Source organism: Phyllobates terribilis, unplaced genomic scaffold (assembly GCF_046119375.1).
Source record: "Phyllobates terribilis strain yellow unplaced genomic scaffold, ASM4611937v1 Scaffold_8__6_contigs__length_399053987, whole genome shotgun sequence".
Taxonomy (NCBI): Eukaryota; Metazoa; Chordata; class Amphibia; order Anura; family Dendrobatidae; genus Phyllobates; species Phyllobates terribilis.
Window position 1 is genome coordinate 174,323,714 of NW_027362768.1, and position 25,244 is coordinate 174,348,957.

Below are 25,244 nucleotides of genomic sequence, written 5' to 3' on the forward strand. Positions count from 1 at the left end.
TGGTTGCCTTTATTACCAAACTTCATACATGGAAGTAGTGTTCATATTAATGGATACCCGAACACTGTGCTGACATCTGCGAATAATGTGAGTAGTAGTGCATTGAGATGTAGTCCTCCTACACCCCGCTCATGTTTCCTCTATGGTCCTTCCATGTGACTTTGGAGGATTCTGTCTTGGTGGTAAATTTATATCAATGACGGAAGGTTGGGACCAGCAACGAGGGAACCACATCAATATCATCGGTTCCATTACTGGTGCCAACGTTTAAAGGGGTAATCCGAGAAGTCTTAGTTATTACCTGTGCAGACAGGCAATTACTTCTTCTTACCAGAATACCCAGAGAAGAGCGGATATATATTATATTACCCCTGGGAAAGGGGCTACAACCCGCTAGGTGCCCTCCGCTTATATCACTGGTGTCACATGGTTTCCACTAGAGAATAATCCACTCCAGATTGCATCTCTGTGATGATCTTTATAAAGCATGTGCCAAATTCTGCATTTAGTGATATTGGCGCAGGGCGGATTGTCTGTACTTTTTATTTCTAGGGTCACTCGTCTGTCTTCTCAGGTGATTTTCTTTTTGCTGTTGTTTATAGGTTTATTACGTCCGGACCGATTGTATCTACAGTCCTGTAATACGATCATGTGATCAGAATATTTTATTACGCTTATGAGATTCTAATAAAATGTTTACTTACAGTGCGGTCCGTGCAAAGTGTCTTGTCTACACGCTGCACGCTCTGTCTACACGCTGCACGCTCTGTCTACACGCTGCACGCCCCATGGTTCCTCTTCTTATAGGGACGGCTTACATATTATCTGTACTAATGGCGGGTAACCTGACTCCTGTATGGGGTGATGGCATAATAGGGTAAATGACTCATTGGGCACCTTATAACATCAAATCTGTGATGTAGACGAGGTTTTATATTACAGGTGGAGCCCACAGAGCCAACAGATGGGGATAAGGCAAGTATTGGGCCTCTGCCTGCTCTTGTATGGATTGCTCTGTGTTGGGGACACATACATATATACACATACTGTGGTGTGAAAAAGTGTTTGCCCTCTTCCTGATTTCTTATTCTTTTGCATGTTTGTCACACTTAAATGTTTCAGATCACAAAATAAATGTGTTATCTTTGTCTAATATTTACAATTAAACACAAAATGCAGTTTTTAAATGAAGGTCTTTATTATTAAGGGAAAAAGAAATCCAAACCCACAGGGCCCTGTGTGTAAGAAAGTGATTGCCCCCTAAACCTAATAACTGGTTCTGCCGCCCTTAGCAGCAACAACTGTTATCGCAAACGCTTGATTGCAGTTGTTGCTGCTAAGGGCAGCGCAACCAGTTATTAGGTTTAGGGGGCAATCACTTTTTCACACAGGACCCTGTAGGTTTGGATTTCTTTTTCCCTTAATAATATAGACCTTCATTTAAAAACTGCATTTTGTGTTTGTTTGACACTCTAGCCCTCTCTGAGCTATGGGGTTTCTTGGAGCCGGGTCAGTGTAGGGGTCGCGGGGGATGCAGTCGTGGCCTCGACCCGTTCCGTGCCCAGGGCTGTCACATTAAAAATAATGGACTTTCAAGGATGAGTGGTATTTCGACTACGCCACCTGTGGTTTCTGGTGATGGACACCAGCGCTGCAACAGTCCACTGAGGCTGGTGTTATGGGCAGCTAAGATGGGACGGCTCCCCACAGGTGGAGCAGGCCTCAGGGCAGTGTGAGAAGGAATGGTGGGTGCAGTGCCGCGCAGGAAATAACAGGCTGAGGCGGTGTGTGAAGTCATCCGGGTCTTTACTCACTTTAGATGAACTTTCAGCCACAAAGCTTCTCTCTGCTACACACGGCGTACTGCGGCCACCGGGTAGGGGGTCCAGCACTTCCCAGGTAGATCAGGAGCACCTGTCGAGACCCCGCTGGTGTGTGTTCCTCTCCTTGGTAAGTTCTCCCACTAAGTCTTCTCCTGACTGTGTGTGGTTAGAACGTGGTGTAAGGCCGGGTCCCACTGGATAAACGCAGTGTGAGAGATACAGGTGGCGACTCCGCTCCGTATCTTCCTGGGATCCATTAAGCCTCCGGGCTTTTCTGACTGAGACGTGAAGTGACAGTCAGATATCGGGGGCCGGTCACCCCTCTTGCAGCAGGAATCCCTCTGACTAGGCCAGAGTAAAGAATACAGGTGGCGACTCCGCTCCGTCCGTATCCCCTTGGGATCCTTTTGCCTGTGGAGCCCATCTCCTCTGCTCCCCTCCAGGCCTTCTTAGGACAGGACCTTGACCAGGTAGAGACAGTGGTTAACTCTGACCCGCTCCTCGTCTCAAGGCCAGAGTACGAGGACCGCAAACTTTCCGCCAGCTACAGCTTCTTACTGGACCCTGACAGAAGACCCTCAATCAAAGACCTTGAACTTAAGATGGCCGTAGATTAAATATGAATCAATAAGTGCTTCCTAAAAGTGTGTCCTCCACCCTCCCCCTATCTTTAGTCCCCCCCATATCCTCTATGCCGGGCCGGGGCAGCACCCTGGTGCATTTAGGTCCCCTTCAGGACAGGAGTGGTGTAGTGTTGAGTGGTAAAGTGGTGTCCTGAGAAATGCTCCATCCTTACCCGGAAGAGGAGATACCACACCTCAATCTGAGGTGCAGTACCCCTGTGGCGACTGAACCCTCAGGGGCGCCACATTTACTTGTGTTATCTTTGTCAAATGTTTCAGATCACAAAGCAAATTTAAATATTAAAGTGTGATAAACATGCAAAAGAATAAGATATCAGGAAGGGGGCAACCACTTTTTCACACCACTGTATATTGGGGGCACATTGTGATTGGCACTATATTAGGGGCACTCTGTGATTGGTACTATAGTTGGGGCACTTTGCGATTGGCACTATATTAGGGGGCACTGTGTGATTGGCACTATATAAGGGGGCACTCTGTGATTGGCAATATGAGGGGGCACTTTGTGATTGGCACTATAGTGGGGGCACTTTGTGATTGGCACTATAGTGGGGGCACTTTGTGATTGGCTCTATAGTGGGGGCACTGTGTGATTGGCACTATATAAGGGGGCACTCTGAGATTGGCACTATATAAGGGGGTACTTTGTGATTGGCACTATAGTGGGGGCACATTGCTGGCTATGGGGGTTTCATTATTTAAGGGACACATCAGCACCAGGGAAAAGTTGAAGCCAGGACCCCCTGGATTTGAGTATCCCACTATGATCTTGGTATGAGGAGCAGAGAAAGAGCCATTATGACTGTTGCCCCAGGCCCCCACTCACCTGGAGCCGCCCTGAGCAAAGGTGTTTATTAAAATGAATAATGCCCCCTAGTGTCCAACATAAGAATATTAGACTTCACTTTGTACCTGTGACTGCAGAAATAACCCCAGAATTTTCCACTTATTAAAGGGGATGTAATAAGGAGATGGAGCTCATGGTATTTTCATGCACCTTGTGTCCCATCTAGAAAAACTAGTGACAACAAACAGTGAAGTCCGATACTTGACGCTGTGCTCATTACCAGTCTTTCTCCAGCAGATGGCGCACTTATCATTTATGCCGCTTCATTCATGTGATTAGTTTTTTCAAGGTCATTTCTAATAACCTCTGCAGATGAGATCTGCTCTGACCGCACCGATTTATACAGTGGCAGTATGACCTCTTCACAGACTTTGTGAACACAATATGGATAGTGAAGTGTGTAGAAGTAGATATAGATAGATGGATATATCGGAGAGAAGAAATTACAGCTGTCAATCACAGGGGCAGTGGCTGCAAAACCGCTCCCAGTGCAACTCTGTTATACTCCCTAAATATAGATGATGCACCCCATAAAAAGAAATAAAGACCACCAAAACCACTTCCTACAGCCTGGACATGACATTAGCGTGGTCCGCTAGTGACTGGTCATATCCTATATTATGAGGGGCTTACATACTGTAGGGGCAGTCCATAAATAAAGCAGCTCTGGATGAAGCTGGCGCAGGGTAATGCTGCCCCGATACTAGGTTCAGCCAATCTTGGGATCAATGTAAGATGTGTGGGGGGTCTAAGAAAACCCCCACTAATCAGCTATCATCTCTGGTGGTGGCTGGATGTTAAACAGTCTGTGCACTAGCGGACACAGGAAAGGGCCCTTGTGCAAGAACAATATATGGGCCCTTTGTACTTCAATAGCTCATCAAAAGGCACCATTCCACCTGGTTTGAGGATGAAAATTGGTCCCCTCACCTCTTGGGCCCCTGTGCGGCCGCACATGCTGCACCAATGATATGTCCTCCCCTGAGTCTGTGGAGTGGAATATCCCGCTCCATACAGTGTGTAGTGGCCGCTGCTGGGTCCTGCAGAACAGCAGATTAGGTTCTCAGTATCAAAGTAGTGGACAAACCAGGTAATAACACAGACTTCTGCTGTGATGGTGGGGTGTGATATGTGGCAATGTAATGACCGGAACGCCGGTCGAATGTGTATGAGGAATACGGCACTGCTATGAATAACTCCGACCTTGTATAGTGGCAAATAACTTTCTTTATACTGGTCACAAAAATTGACAGGGTTAAACAATTCTACAAAATATGGGCCACAACAGCCACTAACACAAAATACAAGTTATGCAGCCCGAGAGAGCCCAAGTGCCAATCTCGCGGGAATGAGCCAAACTACCCCTGGGCTATGCCGCTCCCACCCTTATTCAGTACAGGGCCTACCCAGGACGTTAGCGCGGACGTGGCACCTGGTCCTCCCAGGAATATAACCTTACACCCCCCTCCCACACTAATACAATGGGATCTGGGTACCCTTGTTTTCCCCTTAGAGAACACTCATATATATTTAACCAACGCGTGACCTATACAGTGTACAGTTTCTCTTCTTACAAGAGCAAAGAAAAATCTCTCAGACTTAATACATATACAAACAGTTAACAAACAACCTTTTATTAGACCCTGATCTCCGGCCACAGGGTTTGATCAGCTTCTCCTTGTCACCAAGCTCTCCAGCACATCCAGGTGTAAGCAGGAATTAGAATCAATCTCAGTCTCAAAGTGTAATTCACAGCAGGGCTCCTTAGTAGTATCCACGTGCACAGAGTCTTAGAGTACCAGATCCTTCACAATCTCTGGATCAAGCCTGATCAGTCCATCAGCAGTGATATACACCAGGCAGTTCTCAGCGCTACTGGAATCACTAACTAGCTTTCCCTAACTGACTACACAGTTGGTGACCGGTCACAAATCTGTTACTCACAAGGCACAGCTTCTTCTTGGACACACTGTCTGGCTGCAGTCTGTACAAGCTCTCAAACGTCACTCAGCATTCAGACGCATGTCGCCTTCTCATGGGACTTCCTGGATCTCTCTTTCCCGGGCTTTTTTACAGATCCCTGGGCTTTTTCTTTACTTGTTTCTTGCTGACCCCTAATGGCCAGACTAAGTCATTGCAGGAGAAATTTACACTTTCATAAATATGAGCTCATTGCTAGAAAGACATGTCAACATGTTACACTCCACCCCACTTACAATTTGGCGTCCCGACAAATGGTTTCATACCACTCATATGTAACACATACTCCTCAGGATTATATCGTATCGGGAAACACCAGCTGTGCTCCTCTCCGATCTCCACAAACCAGTATCTGCCGAGCTCGATGGAGGGTCCACCGCATCTAGTGGAACAGTAACATCAGGGACGGTGTTTGGAACACCTGGAACTTGCACTATCGGACTCTGCCCGTCCGATGGTCTCACCCCGAAGTCATCCCAACAGTCGCATTCAACATTGCTCGGTGCAACTGCCGTAGATGGCGCAGATGACTCAGGGTGACAGGCAGGTGTGTTGGACATACACCTCTTTAGTCAGTTCCGGTGCATTGTGTGACGGAGTCCAATGCACCCTTCGGGAACCACTGTGAACACACTTCCCCCTGGGAATACCCTTTCCACTACTGTGTAGGGCGTTTCCTCCCACCTGTCGCTCAACTTCCCTCCCGGACGCGTGACTCGCACTAGCACCTTATCACCCACCCGGAACTCATCTAGGTGCACCAGACCCCGATCTCGGTGGGGATGATCCTGCACACTGTCTTTTACTATCCGGTGGATTTCACGCAACCTTCGGCGATGATCCTGGACCCACTCACTGGCTGTAGGATATTCTGGTTCATCGGGTACAGTGAGACTAAGTTCTTCAATCTCTCGCCCAGGCCGACCGAACATCATCGCGTACGGAGTGAATCCTGTGGTGCTAGGTGTTATAGGCCCACATAAGTTCTGGGAGGAACTCAGTCCATCGCTCCTTCTGCCTCTGTTCAAGCGTTCTCAGCATCTAGAGCAAGGTTCGGTTGAACCGTTCACAGGCCCCATTTCCCTGCGGATGGTAGGGCGTTGTCCGGGATTGCTGAATCCCATAGACTTGCAGCAACTCCGTTATGAGCTGACCTTGGAAGCAAGCACCTTGATCTGAATGTATCCTTTGAGGACACCCATAAACCTGGATGAAATGCTTACAAATTGCCTCCACTGCAGACTTAGCAGTCTGATCCTTGGTGGGAACAGCGAAGGCAAACTTAGTAAAGTGATCAGTCATGACCAGACATGACTGATGACCACTTCTGGCGTACCCAATTGACAAATAATCCACCATTAGCACTTCCAGTGGGGCAGACGTCACGATTGTCTGGACAGGAGCCCTCTGCTCTGGGGACTTATTCAGCTCACATGCCCGGCACCTACCACACACCTCTCTCACAACTTCTTCTAAGCCAGGTGTGTACACATACCGGTGCAGCCAACGATAAGTCTTCTCAGGCCCGAAATGTGCACCCTGCGTATGAGCTTCCTGGGCAATGTCCGGAGCCACTGAAGCTGGAATTACTACCTGCCAACGGTACCCCAGCTCCGCTGCTATGTAGATCCAGCGATACAGTATCCCCTCCGCTATGACCAATCGATCCCACTGCCTTAGCAGCTTTTGTCCTTCGGCACCCAGCCGGGCTCTTGCTCTCCCATCGGGCCAGGACTTTTGACTCAGCCATTTCTTTACTCGTGACAGTTCGGAGTCTGCGTCCTGTAACTCAGCACTCTTGACGAGTCTTGCCCAGCAGCGTGGCGACCCATGTCGCCACCCCACTTGAACGTGCCACGTCCACGAACACAGGCAATCGCCTCAAATCGGGGATCTCGGTATCCTCGAGGTCTTCATCCACCCCATGCTCGGGTGCGCCTTGGGTCACTCGTGATAATGCGTCAGCATTGGAGTTCTCTTTACCCGAACGGAACCGAATCCGGTAGTCAAACTTGGACATCCGAGCTACCCATCTCTGCTCCAGGGCTCCTAGCTTAGAGTTTTCCAAGTGTGCAAGCGGATTATTGTCCATCATCACGAGAATCTCAGAACCAGCCAGATACTCTGCAAACTTCTCAGTCATGGCCCACACCAGGGCCAACATCTCCAGCTTAAACGAGCTGTAATTGTCCAGATTTCGCTCGGTGTCCCATAGAGACCGGCTAGCATACGCGATGACCCTCTCACGCCCATCTTGTTCTTGGGCTAACACAGCTGCCAGACCATGGAGACTTCCATCCGTGTACAGGGTGAACGGTTGGTCAAAGCGAGCATACGCCAATAAAGGTGCCTGTACAAGGGCGGCCCTGACCCGATCAAATGCCTGTTGCTGTCGGTCAGTCCACCGAATTGGCTGATTCTTGGGCCCCTGTGCCATCCCTCTCAACAACTCATTCAGTGGTTCAGCCACCTTAGCAAAGTCCTTCACAAACCGACGGTAGTATCCAGCTAAACCAAGGAACGCTCGTACTTCTCTCACGGTCTTGGGACCGGGCCACCCCTGAATGGCCTCAATTTTACTCGGTGCTGGTCGCACACCCTCAGCAGACACTACATGCCCCAGATACTCAATCTGTGTCTGGAACAAGTGACATTTCTTTGGCTTGATCTTAAGTCCATTGTCTCTCAGTCGGTGCAACACTTGCCGGAGCTTCTTCAGGTGGTCGTCGAACGAATCTCCAAATATAATCACATCATCCAAATAGATCAACACGGACTCGAAATTGTAATCGCCCAAGCAGTATTCCATTAACCGCTGAAATGTTCCAGGAGCATTAGTCAGTCCGAAGGGCATTCGATTAAATTCGTACAGTCCCATTGGCAAGATGAATGCTGTCTTCTGCCAATCTAGAGCTGCCACGGGCACCTGCCAGTAGCCGCTGGCCTGGTCAAGAGTGGAGAAGTACTTCGCCTTTCCCAGGGCAGACAGGGATTCCTCGATCCAGGGCAATGGGTAGGAGTCACGTACTGTGTGTGCATTAAGCTTACGGTAATCAACACAAAACCGTATGGTCCCATCCTTTTTCCGGACCAGCACGACCGGTGCGGCCCAAGGACTTTGACTCTGCCGGATCACCCCATTATCCAGCATCTGCGCCAGCATTCCTTTGATCTCCTGATAAAGACTCGGTGGGATCTGGCTATCTCTCCCAAATTGGGGGGGGTGTTTCCCGTGGGTATCTCGTGCTCCACAGCCTTGGTGCAACCAAAGTCTTCATCTCCCCTGGAGAAGGCAGCCTAATATTCCCACAGCGCAGCCTCCAGTCTGCGAGCCTGTTCGGGAGTCAACTGGGACTCATCCACTCCCATGATTTTCATAATCCTTCTGCCATTCCACTCAGGCGTGGGGGATTCTTCAGCTGTCATCTGCATCGACAGGGTCCAGGCGGTCCGGCGGTCTGCCCTCAGTCTGAACTGGCTTTTGGAGATTACTCCTTCACCACACACATACACATCAGTCAGCTTCGTGCCCACTGCCAGAGTCACCTCATGATTCTGCAGATTCAGACATCTCACTGGTACACTTCCATGTTGCACAATGGCCAATGTTCGGGCTATCATCGGGCTATCTGTATCTTCTGACCGTCCCACCGGTTCCAGAATCACCTCCACACCATTCAGTTTCCTGTGCGTCCCTACCGGCATCAACACAAGCTTCTGTTGACCCGGAGCGATTACAACGGCAGACCCGCGTGGGACATACACCGCTCCCACTGCTCTTCCTTCAGCCGAACTCTTTTGAATGCCGCACGAACGGACCACCTGTTGCAGGGCCCTCTGAGTGGCTTTGGGGGGTGTCGCTCGTTTCCAGTATCTCGGACCATCGCGCTCAAACAAAAGGGAGTCCAGTTCTCTCAGGATATTCATTCCCAGAACCACCGGGAGATTCGGCCTCGCCTGAGTCTTCACGAGCACCACTCCTTTGGTTCCCAACTCCTGGCCGCACAGCTGTACTCTCATCCAAGCGATGCCTGCCACTGGAATTTCTTCATTATTAGCGGCCTTCAACCTTAGCAGGTGTCCCGACTCCGTTTTGACAGTCTCTTCGAAGTGCGTCTTGAAAAATTCCATCGGCATGGTCGTCACCTCCGATCCGGTATCCACCAAGCACGCCACCTTCTTTCCTGCAAACTGCACATCCAACGTGGGACTCTCTGCAATCAGATCCTCGGAACAGACATTGGGCGCTGATTTTCGTTCTTGCCTCGCCGTATGCCCAACTACAGCGAGAGCCTCTCTTTTACCGATGGCGGTACTACAGCTGGCAGACTCCTCGGGCAGTACCGCTGCATGTGCCCCAGTTCACGGAATCGCCAACATTGAGCTGGTCTTCTTGCCCTACCTCCAGATGCCTCAGGTCTAGGAGCAGTCGGCATCCTTCCTGAGGTATAGGGGGGTTGACCATAAAGGGGAATAGAGGGGTTCGTCAAGGCTGAGCATATCGGAGGCGTCCCCCGAACTTGCATCTGTCGTACCTGTTCCGTCAGGTTTTCTACGGTTTTCTGCAAAGCAGCCAGCTGTGCCTGAACAGGGTCTGGTCTCTGCTCTCTTTTGTTAGCCACTTGCAGGCTACTCCACTGCAAAGCAGGCTTCACTTCCAAAGTCTGTGCTACCGCCTCTTCCTGTATTTCGGCATAGGTGACACCAGGGGTATTCCGCGCCTTCAGCAACAATTCGCTCCTTAGCGCCTCACTCCGTATCCCCTTGATGAACTGATCCCGAAGAATGCTGTCGACATGGGCTTCAGTACCCACGGTTACAGGCGACTTCTTTTTGATCTCCTGATGCAATTCCTCCAGCGCTATAGCATACTGGATCAGGCTTTCTCCGGCTCTCTGGGTCCGGGCGAAAAACTGTACTCGTAGTTGCCCTGCTGCCGCCACGTGATCAAATGCTTTCTCTAGTATCCGGATGATGTCGTCGACAGTCTTTGCCTATCCTCGGATTTTAACAAGACAACTTTACGGGCAACCCCTCCAGAGCTTCAGCGTGACTTCTGGTTGCAGCTGAGAGCTAACACCATGCAAGGCAATGGCATTCTTCAACCTGCCTACCCAATCACTAAACAGCAAGTTATACCCATCAAACTTGGCCAGGTGGTTAAGTAGTGCGCCCGTTGCAGAGCAACCAACTAACCGGTCTCTACCGGTCACAACGGGAGTAGGGGGGTGGAGTACTACAGCGGACGCGGCAGCACCTTCCGCGCTACTGTCACCATTCATGGCGAGCACCGTATCCTGCCGACTACGCCAAGATGTAACGACCGAAACGCTGGTCGAATGTGTATGAGGAATACAACGCTGCTATGAATGACTCCGACCTTGTATAGTGGCAAATAACTTTCTTTATACTGGTCACAAAAATTGACAGGGTTAAACAATTCTACAAAATATGGGCCACAACAGCCACTAACACAATCTCTGGATCAAGCCTGATCAGTCCATCAGCAGTGATATACACCAGGCAGTTCTCAGCACTACTGGAATCACTAACTAGCTTTCCCTAACTGACTACACAGTTGGTGACCGGTCACATATCTCAGTTACTCACAAGGCACAGCTTCTTCTTGGACACACTGTCTGGCTGCAGTCTGTACAAGCTCTCAAACGTCATTCAGCATTCAGACGCATGTCGCCTTCTCACAGGACTTCCTGGATCTCTCTTTCCCGGGCTTTTTTTACAGATTCCTGGGCTTTTTCTTTACTTGTTTCTTGCCATCCCCTAATGGCCGGACTAAGTCATTGCAGGAGAAATTTACACTGTCATAAATGAGCTCATTGCTAGAAAGACATGTCAACATGTTACAGCAACATTGGGGGTTGTCATACTGAATTCTGCAATGCACCTCCTCCCTTATTTATGCCGCTGCTTTCTACAAAATGCTTAAGAGATCAGAGGTGCTAACAAGTGGTTGTGGAGATTGGCGATAGAGGCACTATAAGTTGTTTCCCTTTAGTACAGTCTTATCTACAGCTGCATTCATAATTCTGCTGGCCTCATATTACCAGAATATCTTGTGGATTCTACATATAGATTGTAGTATGTTGCTAAGGCGAGATGGCCGGAAGAAACCTGGAATCAGCAGCTAAATTATGGAAACTTTATCAGTAATTGTGGAGCAGTGAGAATCCATCGTTCATGTCCCACCAGCCGCTCCGTGTCTCTGCTAACCAGCGAGCCTCAGTTATATTGATCCTGTTCTCACTGTGACCAAGACGGACGAGAAGAAAAAAAAAATCTATATTCCGAGCTCCATCTATGCAGAAGGAAGTGAAGGTAACCAGAGAGATGTAAGATAAATCTGAGATAGATATTAGATAAAATAGACGTCATATCTAATATCATCCGAGACTTTGAGGGAAATGTGTCAAACTATTTAAAAGATGGGGGTTTTTTAACAACAATTTTTATATTTAACTTTTTATTTTTTTAAGATACTTTCCAAATGAACATAAATTGCATTTTTCACTGACTACTGGAGCAGAAACAAATAGCTGATCCTTTCTGCTCTCAGCTGCTCACTTGTCAGCTTTGCTGCAAAGACTGTGACACGAGCAGCAGAGTCATCTCATTATCATTGGGTGAGTCCTGCTGGAGGTCTAGAGAAGACTAAACAATAAAGCCTCCCCATCACTATGGACTAATGTCGGCTGAACCTGCCAATATCCACAATCTTTTGTGTATGGGGGCCCCGGACAACTGATTGTCGGGGGGCTAAGGATCCGGCGTGTCTGATTTTGGACTGCGGATTCTTTTATTCTTTCTGAGATGTCTGGCAGCGGTTCTCTCATGGAGAACACAGGAATGCTCCTGTGTATGAAGAGCCGGCCAAGATGGCTGCTGCCAAAACGTCGGCCCACAGCCAACTGTATGGTGGGCTTAACACTATACATAAGGGGTGAGCAATTAATGTTCCCAAGGGGATACACGACAGACCGAACCAACAGGCTGAACTTAATTCTGCTCCTCATTATTTTATATTAATTTTCATCACTTAATATTTAGCAGAATTAAGTTTCACTGCTGATAGATGTTACGATAGGGCTGTATTCGAAGTTGCATTCTCAAAACCAAATAGTTTACTTCTTTTTATAAAGGAATCATTCTGCTCCTATTATAGATGTAACTAGACAGCTCCCCCCCACAATCAGTATGATGCCTCAGCAGCTCCCCCACATATAGTACTATTACCCCAGTCACCCCCACACAGTTTAATGCCCCCTTAACGCCCCACTCACAATGATGCCTCCACAAGTAATGACTGACAAACAGGATAAGCCTACATACCTTGTTGCACCGATGCGCTGCTCCGCGCAGGAGGCAACATCTGCTCACGTCATCGCGCCTGCTGCGCTGAGACTCGGACGCGTTGACTCCTCCACCATTGTATGAAACTTTATCTGCATCCTGAGGACGTATATACTGTTGATATAGAGACGCCAGTCATGGGGTGCGGTACAACACTGTTTCCAGTCCTTTGGAGGTCCCGGTACAAAGACCGGACATTAACAGCCAAAGGGCCAAATGTGACTCAAGGGTTCCAGTTTGCCCAGGTCTGCGATACACCATATATCTATAGGTGAGGATGAGCAGGGGCGGCCGGTCAGACGACGGTGGTTTCGCATATAGAGACGCTCCTACGGGTCGGTTCCCGGCGCATGAGCCGCATTTACTTGCTGAAGCCATAAAGGATTTTATTTCAGGGCAGTTTGATGCTTCAGCGCCCGGACGAGGAGTCGGCTCTATTAGAACAGAACATGTTCATGCAGAAAAGCTTTTAGATTTCCAGGATGCAGATTTCTTACTCTGCTCCTCACACGACTGATGATCGCTCCAGTCACTTTACTACTGGAACGAAAAATATCGCTACGTTTTAGATTTCTGCAGGAAACCGTGTCCTCCACTAAATGCTAATCTGATGACAAATTACTAATGATACTTGGATTATTTTTGAGTTTTTTAGAGTTTTATCTTCACAGAGTCCTCACCGCGAGATGAGCAGCTCTCCCTGCGGGAAATCGCATAATTTCAATCATTCAGTTAATCAACTGCATGTAACCCAAACCTCTGAAGACGTGGAGACAGTCAGTATGGGGGTGATGGTAGACACTGCGTCTTGCAGAGTGTCCAACAATGACGCCCAATGGGTGCATGACTTTCAAACCAACGTGTCATGGGGCAACACGGTTGGCAAAGCTTTGGACGCATGATGCGATATGCCGCGACAAGGGAGCACAATACATTGGTCAAGTTTACAATAGGAGGGGAAGTTGTGGTTTTGATTGACAGGGAGTAGGCTTACAAGTCATCTATGACATCCATTTTTTTTTTTTTTTTTTTTTACTTTAACCCCTTTATGCCATGCCGTTTTTTCTTCCCCCTTTTTTGTTTTTAAAATGCATACCACTGTCAACGGAAAAAAAGTTTTTGTGGGACGAGTTAATTGACATTCACTTTACCGTACAATGTACTTGACAATGTGGAAGAAATTCTAAGTGCAGTGAAATGATGAATAAAAAGCACAATTACGCCATTGTTTGGGTTCTTTTTTTTTTAACTTTTGCTTGTGTTTCATTCTGCAGGAAAAGTGACCTGGTAAAATAATTCTCCAAGTCAGTACAATTACAAAGATACCATAAGTATACACTTTCTTTTCCGTTTTATATCTATAGTCAAAAAAAAACCTTTGTTTTTCTTCCCCCCCCCCCCCCAAAAAAAAAACAACAAACTTTATTTGATATTGTTGCATTGGTAAAAGTCAAATGAGTCAAAATATAAGATTACAATGCTTACCTTATGGATTAAATAAAGAAAAAAAAAAAAAAAAACTGCGTTTTTTTGGTCACGTCTACCTCTCCCAAAGAAATGGAGTAAAAAGCGGTTAAAAAGTCGCATGCGTTCCAAAATGACACCAAAAACTACAGCTCACCCCACAAAAATTGTAAAAGTTATGGATTTTTGAAAATGGCAACAAAAGCATTTTTTGTTGCAGTTTTCTAAGACCTATATAACAAGTATTTCCGTTGGGCTTGTTTTGGGCAAGCTGTAATTGTAGTTGTATCATTCTGAAGCGTTTGTGGCTTTTTAATCTGTTTTTCTTCCTTATTGTGTAGTTCGGGGGCAAAGTTACTGAAAAAATGCAACAGTGGCCTTTTAATTCTCCTTTTTTCTTTTCTACATTTTGCCTAATAAACTAAATACTTTATTTAGAAAACATTGGACTCTTACAGATGGGGTGATACCACACATGCTTTTTTTTTCAATTTCTATATTTTCGTTGGGCGATTTTTAACTTTTATTTTATTTTTTTCTAAACTAGATTTTTACATTCTTTTAGCCCCCCAGGGAACTTGAACCTGCGATTGTTTCATCTCTTGTACAAGACGCTGCAACACTTGTGCGTTTACTGATCTATGAAGCTCCGTCACACAGCAGCGATTGGCATTAGCTCTGGTCGCTGGTGTTTAGAAGCAGGTGCTGTCTGTATAACACAGATGACGCCTGCAGTGTATGGAGCCAGGTCAGCTCCTGAGCCTGCTCTTTACCCAAGCACCCAACATCCCATATACAGTGGTGGCCAAAAATATTGGCACCCCTGCAATTCTGTCAGATAATACTCAGTTTCTTCCTGAAAATGATTGCAATCACAAATTCTTTGGTATTATTATCTTCATTTAATTTGTCTTCAATGAAAAAAACACAAAAAGAATTGTCCTAAAGCCAAATTGGATATAATTCCACACCAAACCTAAAAAAGGGGGTGGACAAAAGTATTGGCACTGTTTGACAAATCATGTGATGCTTCTCTAATTCGTGTAATTAACAGCACCTGTAACTTACCTGTGGCACCTAACAGGTGTTGGCAATAACTAAATCACACTTGCAGCCAGTTAACATGGATTAAAGTTGACTCAACCTCTGTCCTGTGTCCTTGTGTGTACGACATTGAGCATGGAGAAAAGAAAGAAGACCAAAGAACTGTCTGAGGACTTGAGAAACCAAATTGTGAGGAAGCATGAGCAATCTCAAGGCTACAAGTCCATCTCCAAAGACCTGAATGTTCCTGTGTCTTCCGTGCGCAGGGTCATCAAGAAGTGTAAAGCCCATGGCACTGTGGCTAACCTCCCTAGATGTGGACGGAAAAGAAAAATTGACGAGAGATTTCAACGCAAGATTGTGCGGATGGTGGATAAAGAACCTCGACTAACATCCAAGCAAGTTCAAGCTGCCCTGCAGTCCGAGGGTACAACAGTGTCAACCCATACTATCCGTCGGCGTCTGAATGAAAAGGGACTATATGGTAGGATACCCAGGAAGACCCCACTTCTTACCTCGAGACATAAAAAAGCCAGGCTGGAGTTTGCCAAAACTTACCGGAGAAAGTCTAAAACATTTTGGAAGAATGTTCTCTGGTCAGATGAGGCAAAAGTAGAGCTTTTTGGGAAAAAGCATCAACATAGAGTGTACAGGAAAAAAAAAGAGGCATTCAAAGAAAAGAACACGGTCCCTACAGTCAAACATGGTGGAGGTTCCCTGATGTTTTGGGGTTGCTTTGCTGCCTCTGGCACTGGACTGCTTGACCGTGTGCATGGCATTATGAAGTCTGAAGACTACCAACAAATTTTGCAGCATAATGTAGGGCCCAGTGTGAGAAAGCTGGGTCTCCCTCAGAGGTCATGGGTCTTCCAGCAGGACAATGACCCAAAACACACTTCCAAAAGCGCTATAAAATGGTTTGAGAGAAAGCACTGGAGACTTCTAAGGTGGCCAGCAATGAGTCCAGACCTGAATCCCATAGAACACCTGTGGAGAGATCTCAAAATGGCAGTTTGGAGAAGGCACCCTTCAAATATCAGGGACCTGGAGCAGTTCACCAAAGAAGAATGGTCTACAATTCCAGCAGAGCATTCATAGAATCATAGAATCATAGAATGGTAGAGTTGGAAGGGACCTCCTGGGTCATCTGGTCCAACCCCCTGCTCAAAGCAGGATTCACTAGATCATCTCAGACAGATGTCTGTCCAGCCTCTGTTTGAAGACGTCCATTGAAGGGGAACTCACCATTGTAAGAAACTCACTGATGGTTACCGGAAGCGGTTGTTCGCAGTTGTTTTGGCTAAAGGTTGTGCAACCAAGTATTAGGCTGAGGGTGCCAATACTTTTGTCTGGCCCTTTTTTGGAGTTTTGTGTGAAATGATCAATGATTTGATTTTTGCTTCATTCTCTTTTGTGTTTTTTCCTTGTAAGCAAATTAAATGAAGAGAATAAGACCAAAGAATTTGTGATTGCAATCATTTTCAGGAAGAAACTGAGTATTATCTGACAGAATTGCAGGGGTGCCAATACTTTTGGCCACCACTGTACATGTATTGTAAGGTGCGGGGGATGAGATTCAATTAGACTTTTTCTGTGTTTTGTTTTTATAAAATGTCACAATTGTTTATATATAGATTAAAGGAATTTGCAGGACTAGAAAACATGGCTGCTTTCTTCCAAAAATTGCACCACACCTGTTCACAAATTTTGTCTGGTATTACAGCTCAGCCTTATTCATTGTAAAGAAGCAGAGCTTTAATACCACACACGTCCTATGGACCAGGGTGGCGCCACTAGGGGGGACACAAGGATCCGGTTTGTTGGATTTCCAATGGGCGATCCTTTTGTTCTCCGTCAGATAAGCTGCTCTCATTCATTCTAAAGCCGGACAACCGCAATAGACAGCCGTCAATCAAATGATCGTGCATCTGACAAATAAATCTTCTGACTACCCCATACACAGGAACGCTCGGCTCGGTTAATCATCCCTGTGTTCTCGATGAGCGAGATTCTGGCAGCCGGTTATTTCAGCGATGAAAGGATTGAGCGATTGAATTTCAATTTCCCAATCCTTATGTGCCCCAGGATAATCTGTCAGGGGACAGTTGGGGACCACATACATATTGGGTGGGTTTGGCCGACTTATCTAAGGTGTATGGGGACCTTAAAGCGGTTGTCACATCTTCCTTCATCAGGAGCGTACCGCTCCCCTGCCTCCTGCTTGCTGGGGTCTGGTTACTCCTGAAGAAGCACAGCTTGGACCAGCGTCATGGTCTGATCTGTGCATTCTCAGAAGACCGTTTTACCTCTGCATCCAATGACCCGGCCAACTTCAGAGCAACGATTGTAAGCCCTAAAGCAAAGCGCTTGTAGGAGACCGACCTCCGCTGGTAGACTGCTATGCGTTGCCTAGATTATCGGCCACCTCTGCAAATTATACAGTTGAAAATCCCTCGGTTCCTGAGAATGGAGAGGATTTTTAACAAAAACTAAATTGTAGAGTTTCTTGTATTTAAATGCACTTTACAATTTCACCAATTGCAGAAAGAAAAGACGACAAATGGCAAGTTATATTTTATTGCTCGACTTGACATAAAAATATATAACAATACTTGGTAGAATAATATGCGGCAAGACGAAAAACCGTTACAGAAAAATACGAGAAGAACGTTAGAAGATACAAAAGATAAGTGCATCGGGTAACTGGGCATTAAGTAGTTAAACCATGGAAGCCGTTTAATAGAATAGGACGTAATCGCTGTCCTGATGAAGGTGAGAGGTCGGACGAGCGAGTACAGTGTATATACACGGCGGCGGTGCGGAGGCCCATTGTGCTTTATAACGGTTATGGAGGCTGGGTCTTGTGCTGGGGGCCCTGGTCCGTCCGTCCACCCCATCATGGGATTCAATGGTATTTGGCACTTTAGCACATAAGTCTAACATTAGTAGGACCAGGGCTGAACCTCGACATGTTACAGGGATAGGAGCTATGATTAGCTGATCACAGGGGGTCCTGCTGCTGGGACTGTAGAGAAATCTGACAGAGTGTTTAGCTAATGTCTCCTGCAAGAAAATGTATTACACCGGGGCCATTCATCCAGGGAGCCGTCTGTGAGCCGCTGCTGCTTCTCTCCACCTAATAGATCAGGATCAAAGGATCCCAATCTAAAAGTGCAGATTAACAATGCGGAAAAGAAAAACAAACCGCTAAACTCCTGCTTGTGATTAGGGAATCTGATGGGAGTCAAATCATGAAGAAGCACAAGGATATAGGACGGCACAAGCATCCGATGGATAAAAACTAGTCCTTTATTCAGTCTGTAACCATTAAAGCAAGACGATCCATAGACATAAAAACTGACGTGTTTCTGGTGTGCAACGCCCTTAGTCATAGGCCGGTGCACGCCAGAAACGCGTCAGTTTTTTTTTATCTCTACGGATCGTCTTGTTTTAATGGTGACAGAATAAAGGACTAGTTTTTCAAATTCAAGTTTTTTTTAAAATTTTTTGTGTTGAAAAAGTACAAGAAAATACAATATGCATAGTAAAAGGGGTAACATAACTATAAATCTATGCATAACTACAGTACATTGGGGGGGTACAGGGAGGGTTTTCCATCAATATCCAGATCAAGCATGTATTTTTCCATATGAAAGATAGAGAGAGAGGGAGCGGACCACGGCAGACCACCAATCAATAGAGTGCGATTATGATCATTGTTGTGACGACATCCCGGATAACTTTAGTTGGGGGCTAGATGGTAGGCGTCAGAGTTTTGGAAATCCATCCAATCCCTCCAAATCACACAGTGTCTATCAACATCAGCCGGTGAGAGGGCAATCAGATGCCCCATCCTGTTAAAGAGGGAGATCTCCGCAAACCATTCCTCCACAGTGGGTGGGTCTCTGCTTTTTCAGTGTCGTGGAATGACATTCTTAGCCGCCTGTATTAGGTAGCCTATTGATGACCTTTTATAACTACGTTTACTTATTGGTAACATTGATAAAAGGAGGGCTTCTGGCGTATTAGGGATAGTCAAACCAGTTATTTTCTCAATCATGGGAACCACCTTTGCCCAAAATGCATTTATTATAGGGCACCCCCACCATATGTGTGACATTGTCCCTTCCCCCTCCCCACATCTCCAACATCTGTCTGACACCACTGGGTACCATCTATGAAGGACTGCTGGTACCCGGTACCATCTAGAGATCATTTTGAAGTAGGTTTCCTGAGCTTTGGACCCTATTGAGGTTTTATGTGTTAGGAAGAAACATTTATCCCATTGTGAGTCAGAGAAGGACTTCCCCAGTTCCCTTTCCCATGCACCGCAGAATCCTGGCCTATTGTCAGCTACCTGGGCAATGAGGAGATTATACAGTAGGGAGATGGAGTGTGTAGGGGGTGACAATGAGAGGCTCAATTTTTCAAAGTTTGTGAGATCTCTATGAAGATGTGTGCGCTTCTTCACAGTTGAATAGAAGTGTTGTAATTGACTATATTCAAAATTAGCCTTTGGGGAAGTGGCTCTTCCCTGTAACAAGTCATTGAGGGGGAAAAGGACTAGTTTTTAACCATCGGATGCTTGTGCCGTTCTATATCCTTGTGTTTCTTCATACATAATAACCCAAGTTTTCTACATCCTTTAGGATTCAAATTCACAAATCAGAATATTTAAATGATAGTTATTTGCAAATTGTGCTCTCACATTACTTTATCATTAACCAGTTTATACTGTATATAGAATTATCTACAGCTACAATTGGGTCGCTGTCTACATATATTACATTACTGATCCTGAGTTACATCCTGTATTATACTCCTGAGCTGCACTCACTATTCTGCAGGTGCAGTCACTGTGTACATACATTACATTACTGATCCTGAGTTACATCCTGTATTATACTCCAGAGCTGCACTCACTATTCTGCTGGTGCAGTCACTGTGTACATACATTACATTACTGATCCTGTACTGATCCTGAGTTACATCCTGTATTATACTCCAGAGCTGCACTCACTATTCTGCTGGTGCAGTCACTGTGTACATACATTACATTACTGATCCTGTACTGATCCTGAGTTACATCCTGTATTATACTCCAGAGCTGCACTCACTATTCTGATGGTGCAGTCACTGTGTACATACATTACATTACTTATCCTGTACTTTATCCTGAGTTACATTCAGTATTATACTCCAGAGCAGCACTCACTATTCTGGAGTATGATAAGTCATGTCATGTAAATACACGGTGATTCCACTCTCTATATACTCTTGTAGCCCGGCTGTATGAGTAGGGGAGCGCCACACCTGGTAGATTTCAGCTCTTTATAGGGATGATGCCGGTTCTCTCCTTTCGGAGACTATTTATGTCTTGGCGGAGAGGAGAATGTCTTTTAATCAGCTATAATCAGCCTGGAGACGTTTTGTATCGCGGTGTCGCAGGACGTGTTCGGTGGGATCGCTGCACCCGCCAGGGAATGCAGATAATGCGTCTCCGATGTGATGAGCCGCGTCGCGGTTTTGATGTCAGATGACGGCTCCATTATTTATAGTATAATTATAATTGTGGAAATAAAATATTAATTATTTTTACTTTTGTGGAATGTTCTTAAGCCGGAGCAATAATTAGTAAAGATACTTTTAAAGACGTTTTCCTAGGGAATAGGAAAACATGGCTGCTTCTTCCAGAAACATCGCCACCCCTCTCCACAGATTGTGTTTGGTAATGGAAGTTATTGGAGCTGAGCTGCAATACCACACACAGCCTGTGCACAGGGGAGGAGCTGTTTTTGGCAGAAAGCAGCCATGTTATTCCTAAACTGGAGGACAATCCTTTTCACATTGTAGTCTCAGGGCTGGACAGGGGCAGCGTCTCTGAGGAATATTTATGAGGATCCATTTTTATGATCAGAGATGAAGCTCAAGAGATGGTCACAGTACGTGACAATGAGATTTTGTGCTTATTTTTTATTCTAGCTCCAGTATGTAGAACTACAAATCCCAGCAGCAACACCAGTCTTCTTCTTGTACATTTAATGCCGCATGGAAAAGGCTTGAAGGACATAGATGTACGAGTAAAAAAATAATCCTTTATGATTGCACTTTTCTGAGACCCAGAAATAATTACTGTACAAAAACAAACAGTGGGAAAAAATGGTGCATTGCCCAAAGCAACCAATCACATTGCAGCTTTCTTATAACACAATGGGACCTGAGAGCTGGAAGCTGATTGGTTGTTAGGTTTGATAAGTCCAACCCCCGCTGAAAAAAAAAAAAAAATCCTACAATCCGAATCTGAGCCGGTGTCTGCTCTGAACGGGTTTATCGACAGTCATGGCAGCTTAATAGAAATGTGCTGGACTTGTTTTGTGCTTACTATTCTTAAAGGGGCGTTCCAAGCTTAGCCATTTATGGCGCGTGTATAGAGTAGCTATAGGTTTGTACGGATCGTGCGAAAGCTGGAAATTCATAGCTGCCTCTTGGATAGAGATGAAAAGTCCGGGGTTCGTGCCGGGCAGTTAGTGTCCGGTGCTAATCGCCAAACACGGACTTCTCCAGAAGTTTGTTGCAGAGTGATATTTTTTTTCTCTTACCCAGACCCAAAGTCCGAGTCTCCATTGTTTTCAATGGAGTTCGGGTTCTCATTCAAGTTCGGCTACAGTTCTGGTACAAAAATCTAACTTTAGAATAAAGTTAGGGTTGGGTACCAGAACCCGAACTTCCACATATCCACTGAGCTCTATCACCTATCAGGCACTTACATCATGTTCTGTGGATATGCCACAGTTGCTTAGTATAGGAAAACCCCTTTTAATTAAAAAAAATAAATAAACTTCCCTTGAGTGGCACTGCAGTATTTGGTCCCTGGAGCGCTGCCTTATCGGGACTCTGTATCCATCATTGATGTGCTTTAAAAGAGTATAAAAACAGTATACAAGGGCGCCAGGGCATCCCTGTGACGCCACCCTGCGCCAGGGCATCGCTGTGACGCCACCCTGCGCCAGGGCATCGCTGTGACGCCACCCTGCGCCAGGGCATCACTGTTACCTCATCCTGTGGTAGGACACTGTGACATCCCATGACGCCACCCTGCGCCAGGGCATCACTGTTACCTCATCCTGTGGTAGGACACTGTGACATCCCATGACGCCACCCTGCGCCAGAGCATCACTGTGACGCCACCCTGCGCCAGAGCATCACTGTGACGCCACCCTGCGCCAGGGCATCACTGTGACGCCACCCTGCGCCAGGGCATCGCTGTGACGCCACCCTGCGCCAGGGCATCGCTGTGACGCCACCCTGCGCCAGGGCATCACTGTTACCTCATCCTGTGGTAGGACACTGTGACATCCCATGACGCCACCCTGCGCCAGGGCATCACTGTTACCTCATCCTGTGGTAGGACACTGTGACATCCCATGACGCCACCCTGCGCCAGAGCATCACTGTGACGCCACCCTGCGCCAGGGCATCACTGTGACGCCACCCTGCGCCAGAGCATCACTGTGACGCCACCCTGCGCCAGGGCATCACTGTGACGCCACCCTGCGCCAGAGCATCGCTGTGACGCCACCCTGCGCCAGGGCATCGCTGTGACGCCACCCTGTGCCAGGGCATCACTGTTACCTCATCCTGTGGTAGGACACTGTGACATCCCATGACGCCACCCTGCGCCAGGGCATCACTGTGACGCCATCCTGTGCCAGGGCATCACTGTGACGCCATCCAGTGCCAGGGCATCACTGTGACGTCATCCTGCGCCAGGGCATCACTGACGCCACCCTGCGCCAGGGCATCACTATGACACCACCCTGCGCCAGGGCATCACTGTGACGTCATCCAGAGCCAGGGCATCACTGTGATGTCATCCAGAGCCAGGGCATCACTGTAACCTCATCCTGTGGTAGAACACTGTGATATCCCATGACGTCATCCTGTGCCAGGGCATCACTGAGATGTCATCTAGTGCTAGGACACTGTGACATCCCATGACGTCATCCTGAGCCAGGTCATCACTGTGACGCCACCCTGCGCCAGGGCATCACTGTGACGCCACCCTGTGCCAGGGCATCACTGTGACGCCACCCTGCGCCAGGGCATCACTGTGACGCCATCCTGCGCCAGGGCATCACTGTGACGCCACCCTGCACCAGGGCATCACTGTGATGCCACCCTGCGCCAGGGCATCACTGTGACGCCATCCTGCGCCAGGGCATCACTGTGACGCCATCCTGCGCCAGGGCATCACTGTGACGCCATCCAGTGCCAGGGCATCACTGTGACGTCATCCTGTGCTAGGACACTGTGACATCCCATAAAAGGCCCCCAAGTAAGTGCACACTTCTAGGACATATGTAGGATCATTTCACATATCTTTTCTCGTGCACATTTCACTCGCTCTTCTTACAACCTTAAAAATAACATTTTAAATTTGGTGCTATAAATGCTTTAACTCCAGCAAGAGTTATTCATTGAGGTGTGGGATGGAAAACCTATGGCGGCGGAGGCAGCAGTAACATACACAGCCGCAATGAATGTCCCGGTAAGTGTTTAAAACGTTAAAATAAAAATTGTTGCACTGGCCGAAATCTTGTGTTTGGGATGTCAGTGGCAATGCAACAAAAAAAAAAAGGACATATACCTCCCAAAAAAGGAGCATGCAAAATTTGAGGGCCTAAACAAAAAATTTTTTTTAAAAACTCCTGCACCAATTTTTTTTTTTTTTATAATAAATATGTTCCTCTACAAGCATGCCATTCCTGCAGAAGTCAAGAGAATAGACCTCGCATGTCGGATTGCAGGGCCATATACGCATACTTGGAATAGTTGAGTGTAAATGTAGACAATGCAGAGATGGATGATATCCGCTCGCACTGTTCTGACCGGAGCGAGTGCGCAGAAGAATGAGTCTTTTGTCCTCCATAGTAGTTTACAATGAGCCTCCTTCTCCCGTGTCAGTGGAGGGGCAGGGATGTCGGGGCTCTGTGTGGGCTTGTAGAAGTTCTGCAATCTCACTGTGGGCGGAATCCAGCACAATAGACAAAGCGGAGTTACCAGCCTGTTCCAAAAAAGACAGCAAAAAAAAAATATCCAGGTTAGCTATAAAGATCAGAAAGGTATATCATAAAGAGGCGATACCGAGCCCTCGGCAGAAATCCTGAGCCTCCAGGGGCAAAAATTCCGGCAGAACCGAGTTTGTTGTTTAGTTCAGAGGGGCGCACTTTTTAGGGTTTGCAAAGTATTTTTTCTTACTGTCATTTTTGTGATTATTTAACTTTACTGTATTATACGGACAAAAACGCCATCATCCATGGCAAAAATCAGGAAGAAATGGCGTCGGAACTTCCAGAATCCACTATTAAAGGGTACGTCTCCCATGCAGCAGCCGCTGGAGACGCCATTGGCAATCATTTAACAAACATTTTAATGATTAATTTGAAAACCGTGGAGCCGTGCATGGCGGCTGCACCTCGACCGACCAGCGGGAACCGTGCCATCTGCTTACAAATGTCTCGCTTCTTACATGCGGATATTAAATGTAAGACGCGCAGAGAAGGCGACGGCCCCCATTTCATCATTTTGCGCTTTTTTTTCATTTTTCTTTTTTGTTCTTTGGTATTTGTTATGGTGTTTTTTAGCGCTAAATTTTTCAAAATGAGGAAGCAGTTCATGAATTTTGTGCAAAGTCAAAAATTGCTCTTTATTTTTGCCTTTAACATTTTTTTTGCCACTTTTTACAGCAAATCGTCACAGATATTGCAAAATGGCGCAAAAATTGCCCAAAAAAAGGGACTTCTAGGTCAAAAGGGTCCAGGACAGCAGGTCAAAAGCAAAAACTGATATACTTAGAGGAGCAATGGGAATAAAATAAGAGCAAAAAAGTGCCCCCGTCTGACGGGTCCTCTAATGAAGGTAACAAATAATTTACTGCCGTTATTAACGATTAAGGTCTACAGGAAATATCTGGAATATTCCCACAGTGTGAACAGATGAACACTCGCTCGTTTCTATCGTTCCCCACGGCCCTGTATTTACTGCAATCTGCCAGATCTTCCCGGTGCAGAGGAC

At 46.7% G+C, this 25,244-nt stretch overlaps 1 protein-coding gene across 7 annotated transcripts in view; it reads right to left on the reverse strand.

The window, feature by feature from the left end:
* Positions 1-17,731: 17,731 nt before the first annotated feature.
* Positions 17,732-25,244, reverse strand: part of KANK4 (KN motif and ankyrin repeat domains 4) — a 151,734-nt gene continuing 144,221 nt past the window's right edge. For 6 of the 7 annotated variants that reach the window (XM_073643785.1, XM_073643790.1, XM_073643787.1 and 3 more), the window contains one exon: positions 17,732-24,234. In XM_073643785.1, coding sequence (XP_073499886.1) covers positions 24,106-24,234 — 129 coding nt within the window. In that variant the 3' untranslated portion in view covers positions 17,732-24,105. The remainder of the gene's footprint in view (positions 24,235-25,244) is intronic. The other variant, XR_012247735.1, reaches the window with a different exon arrangement.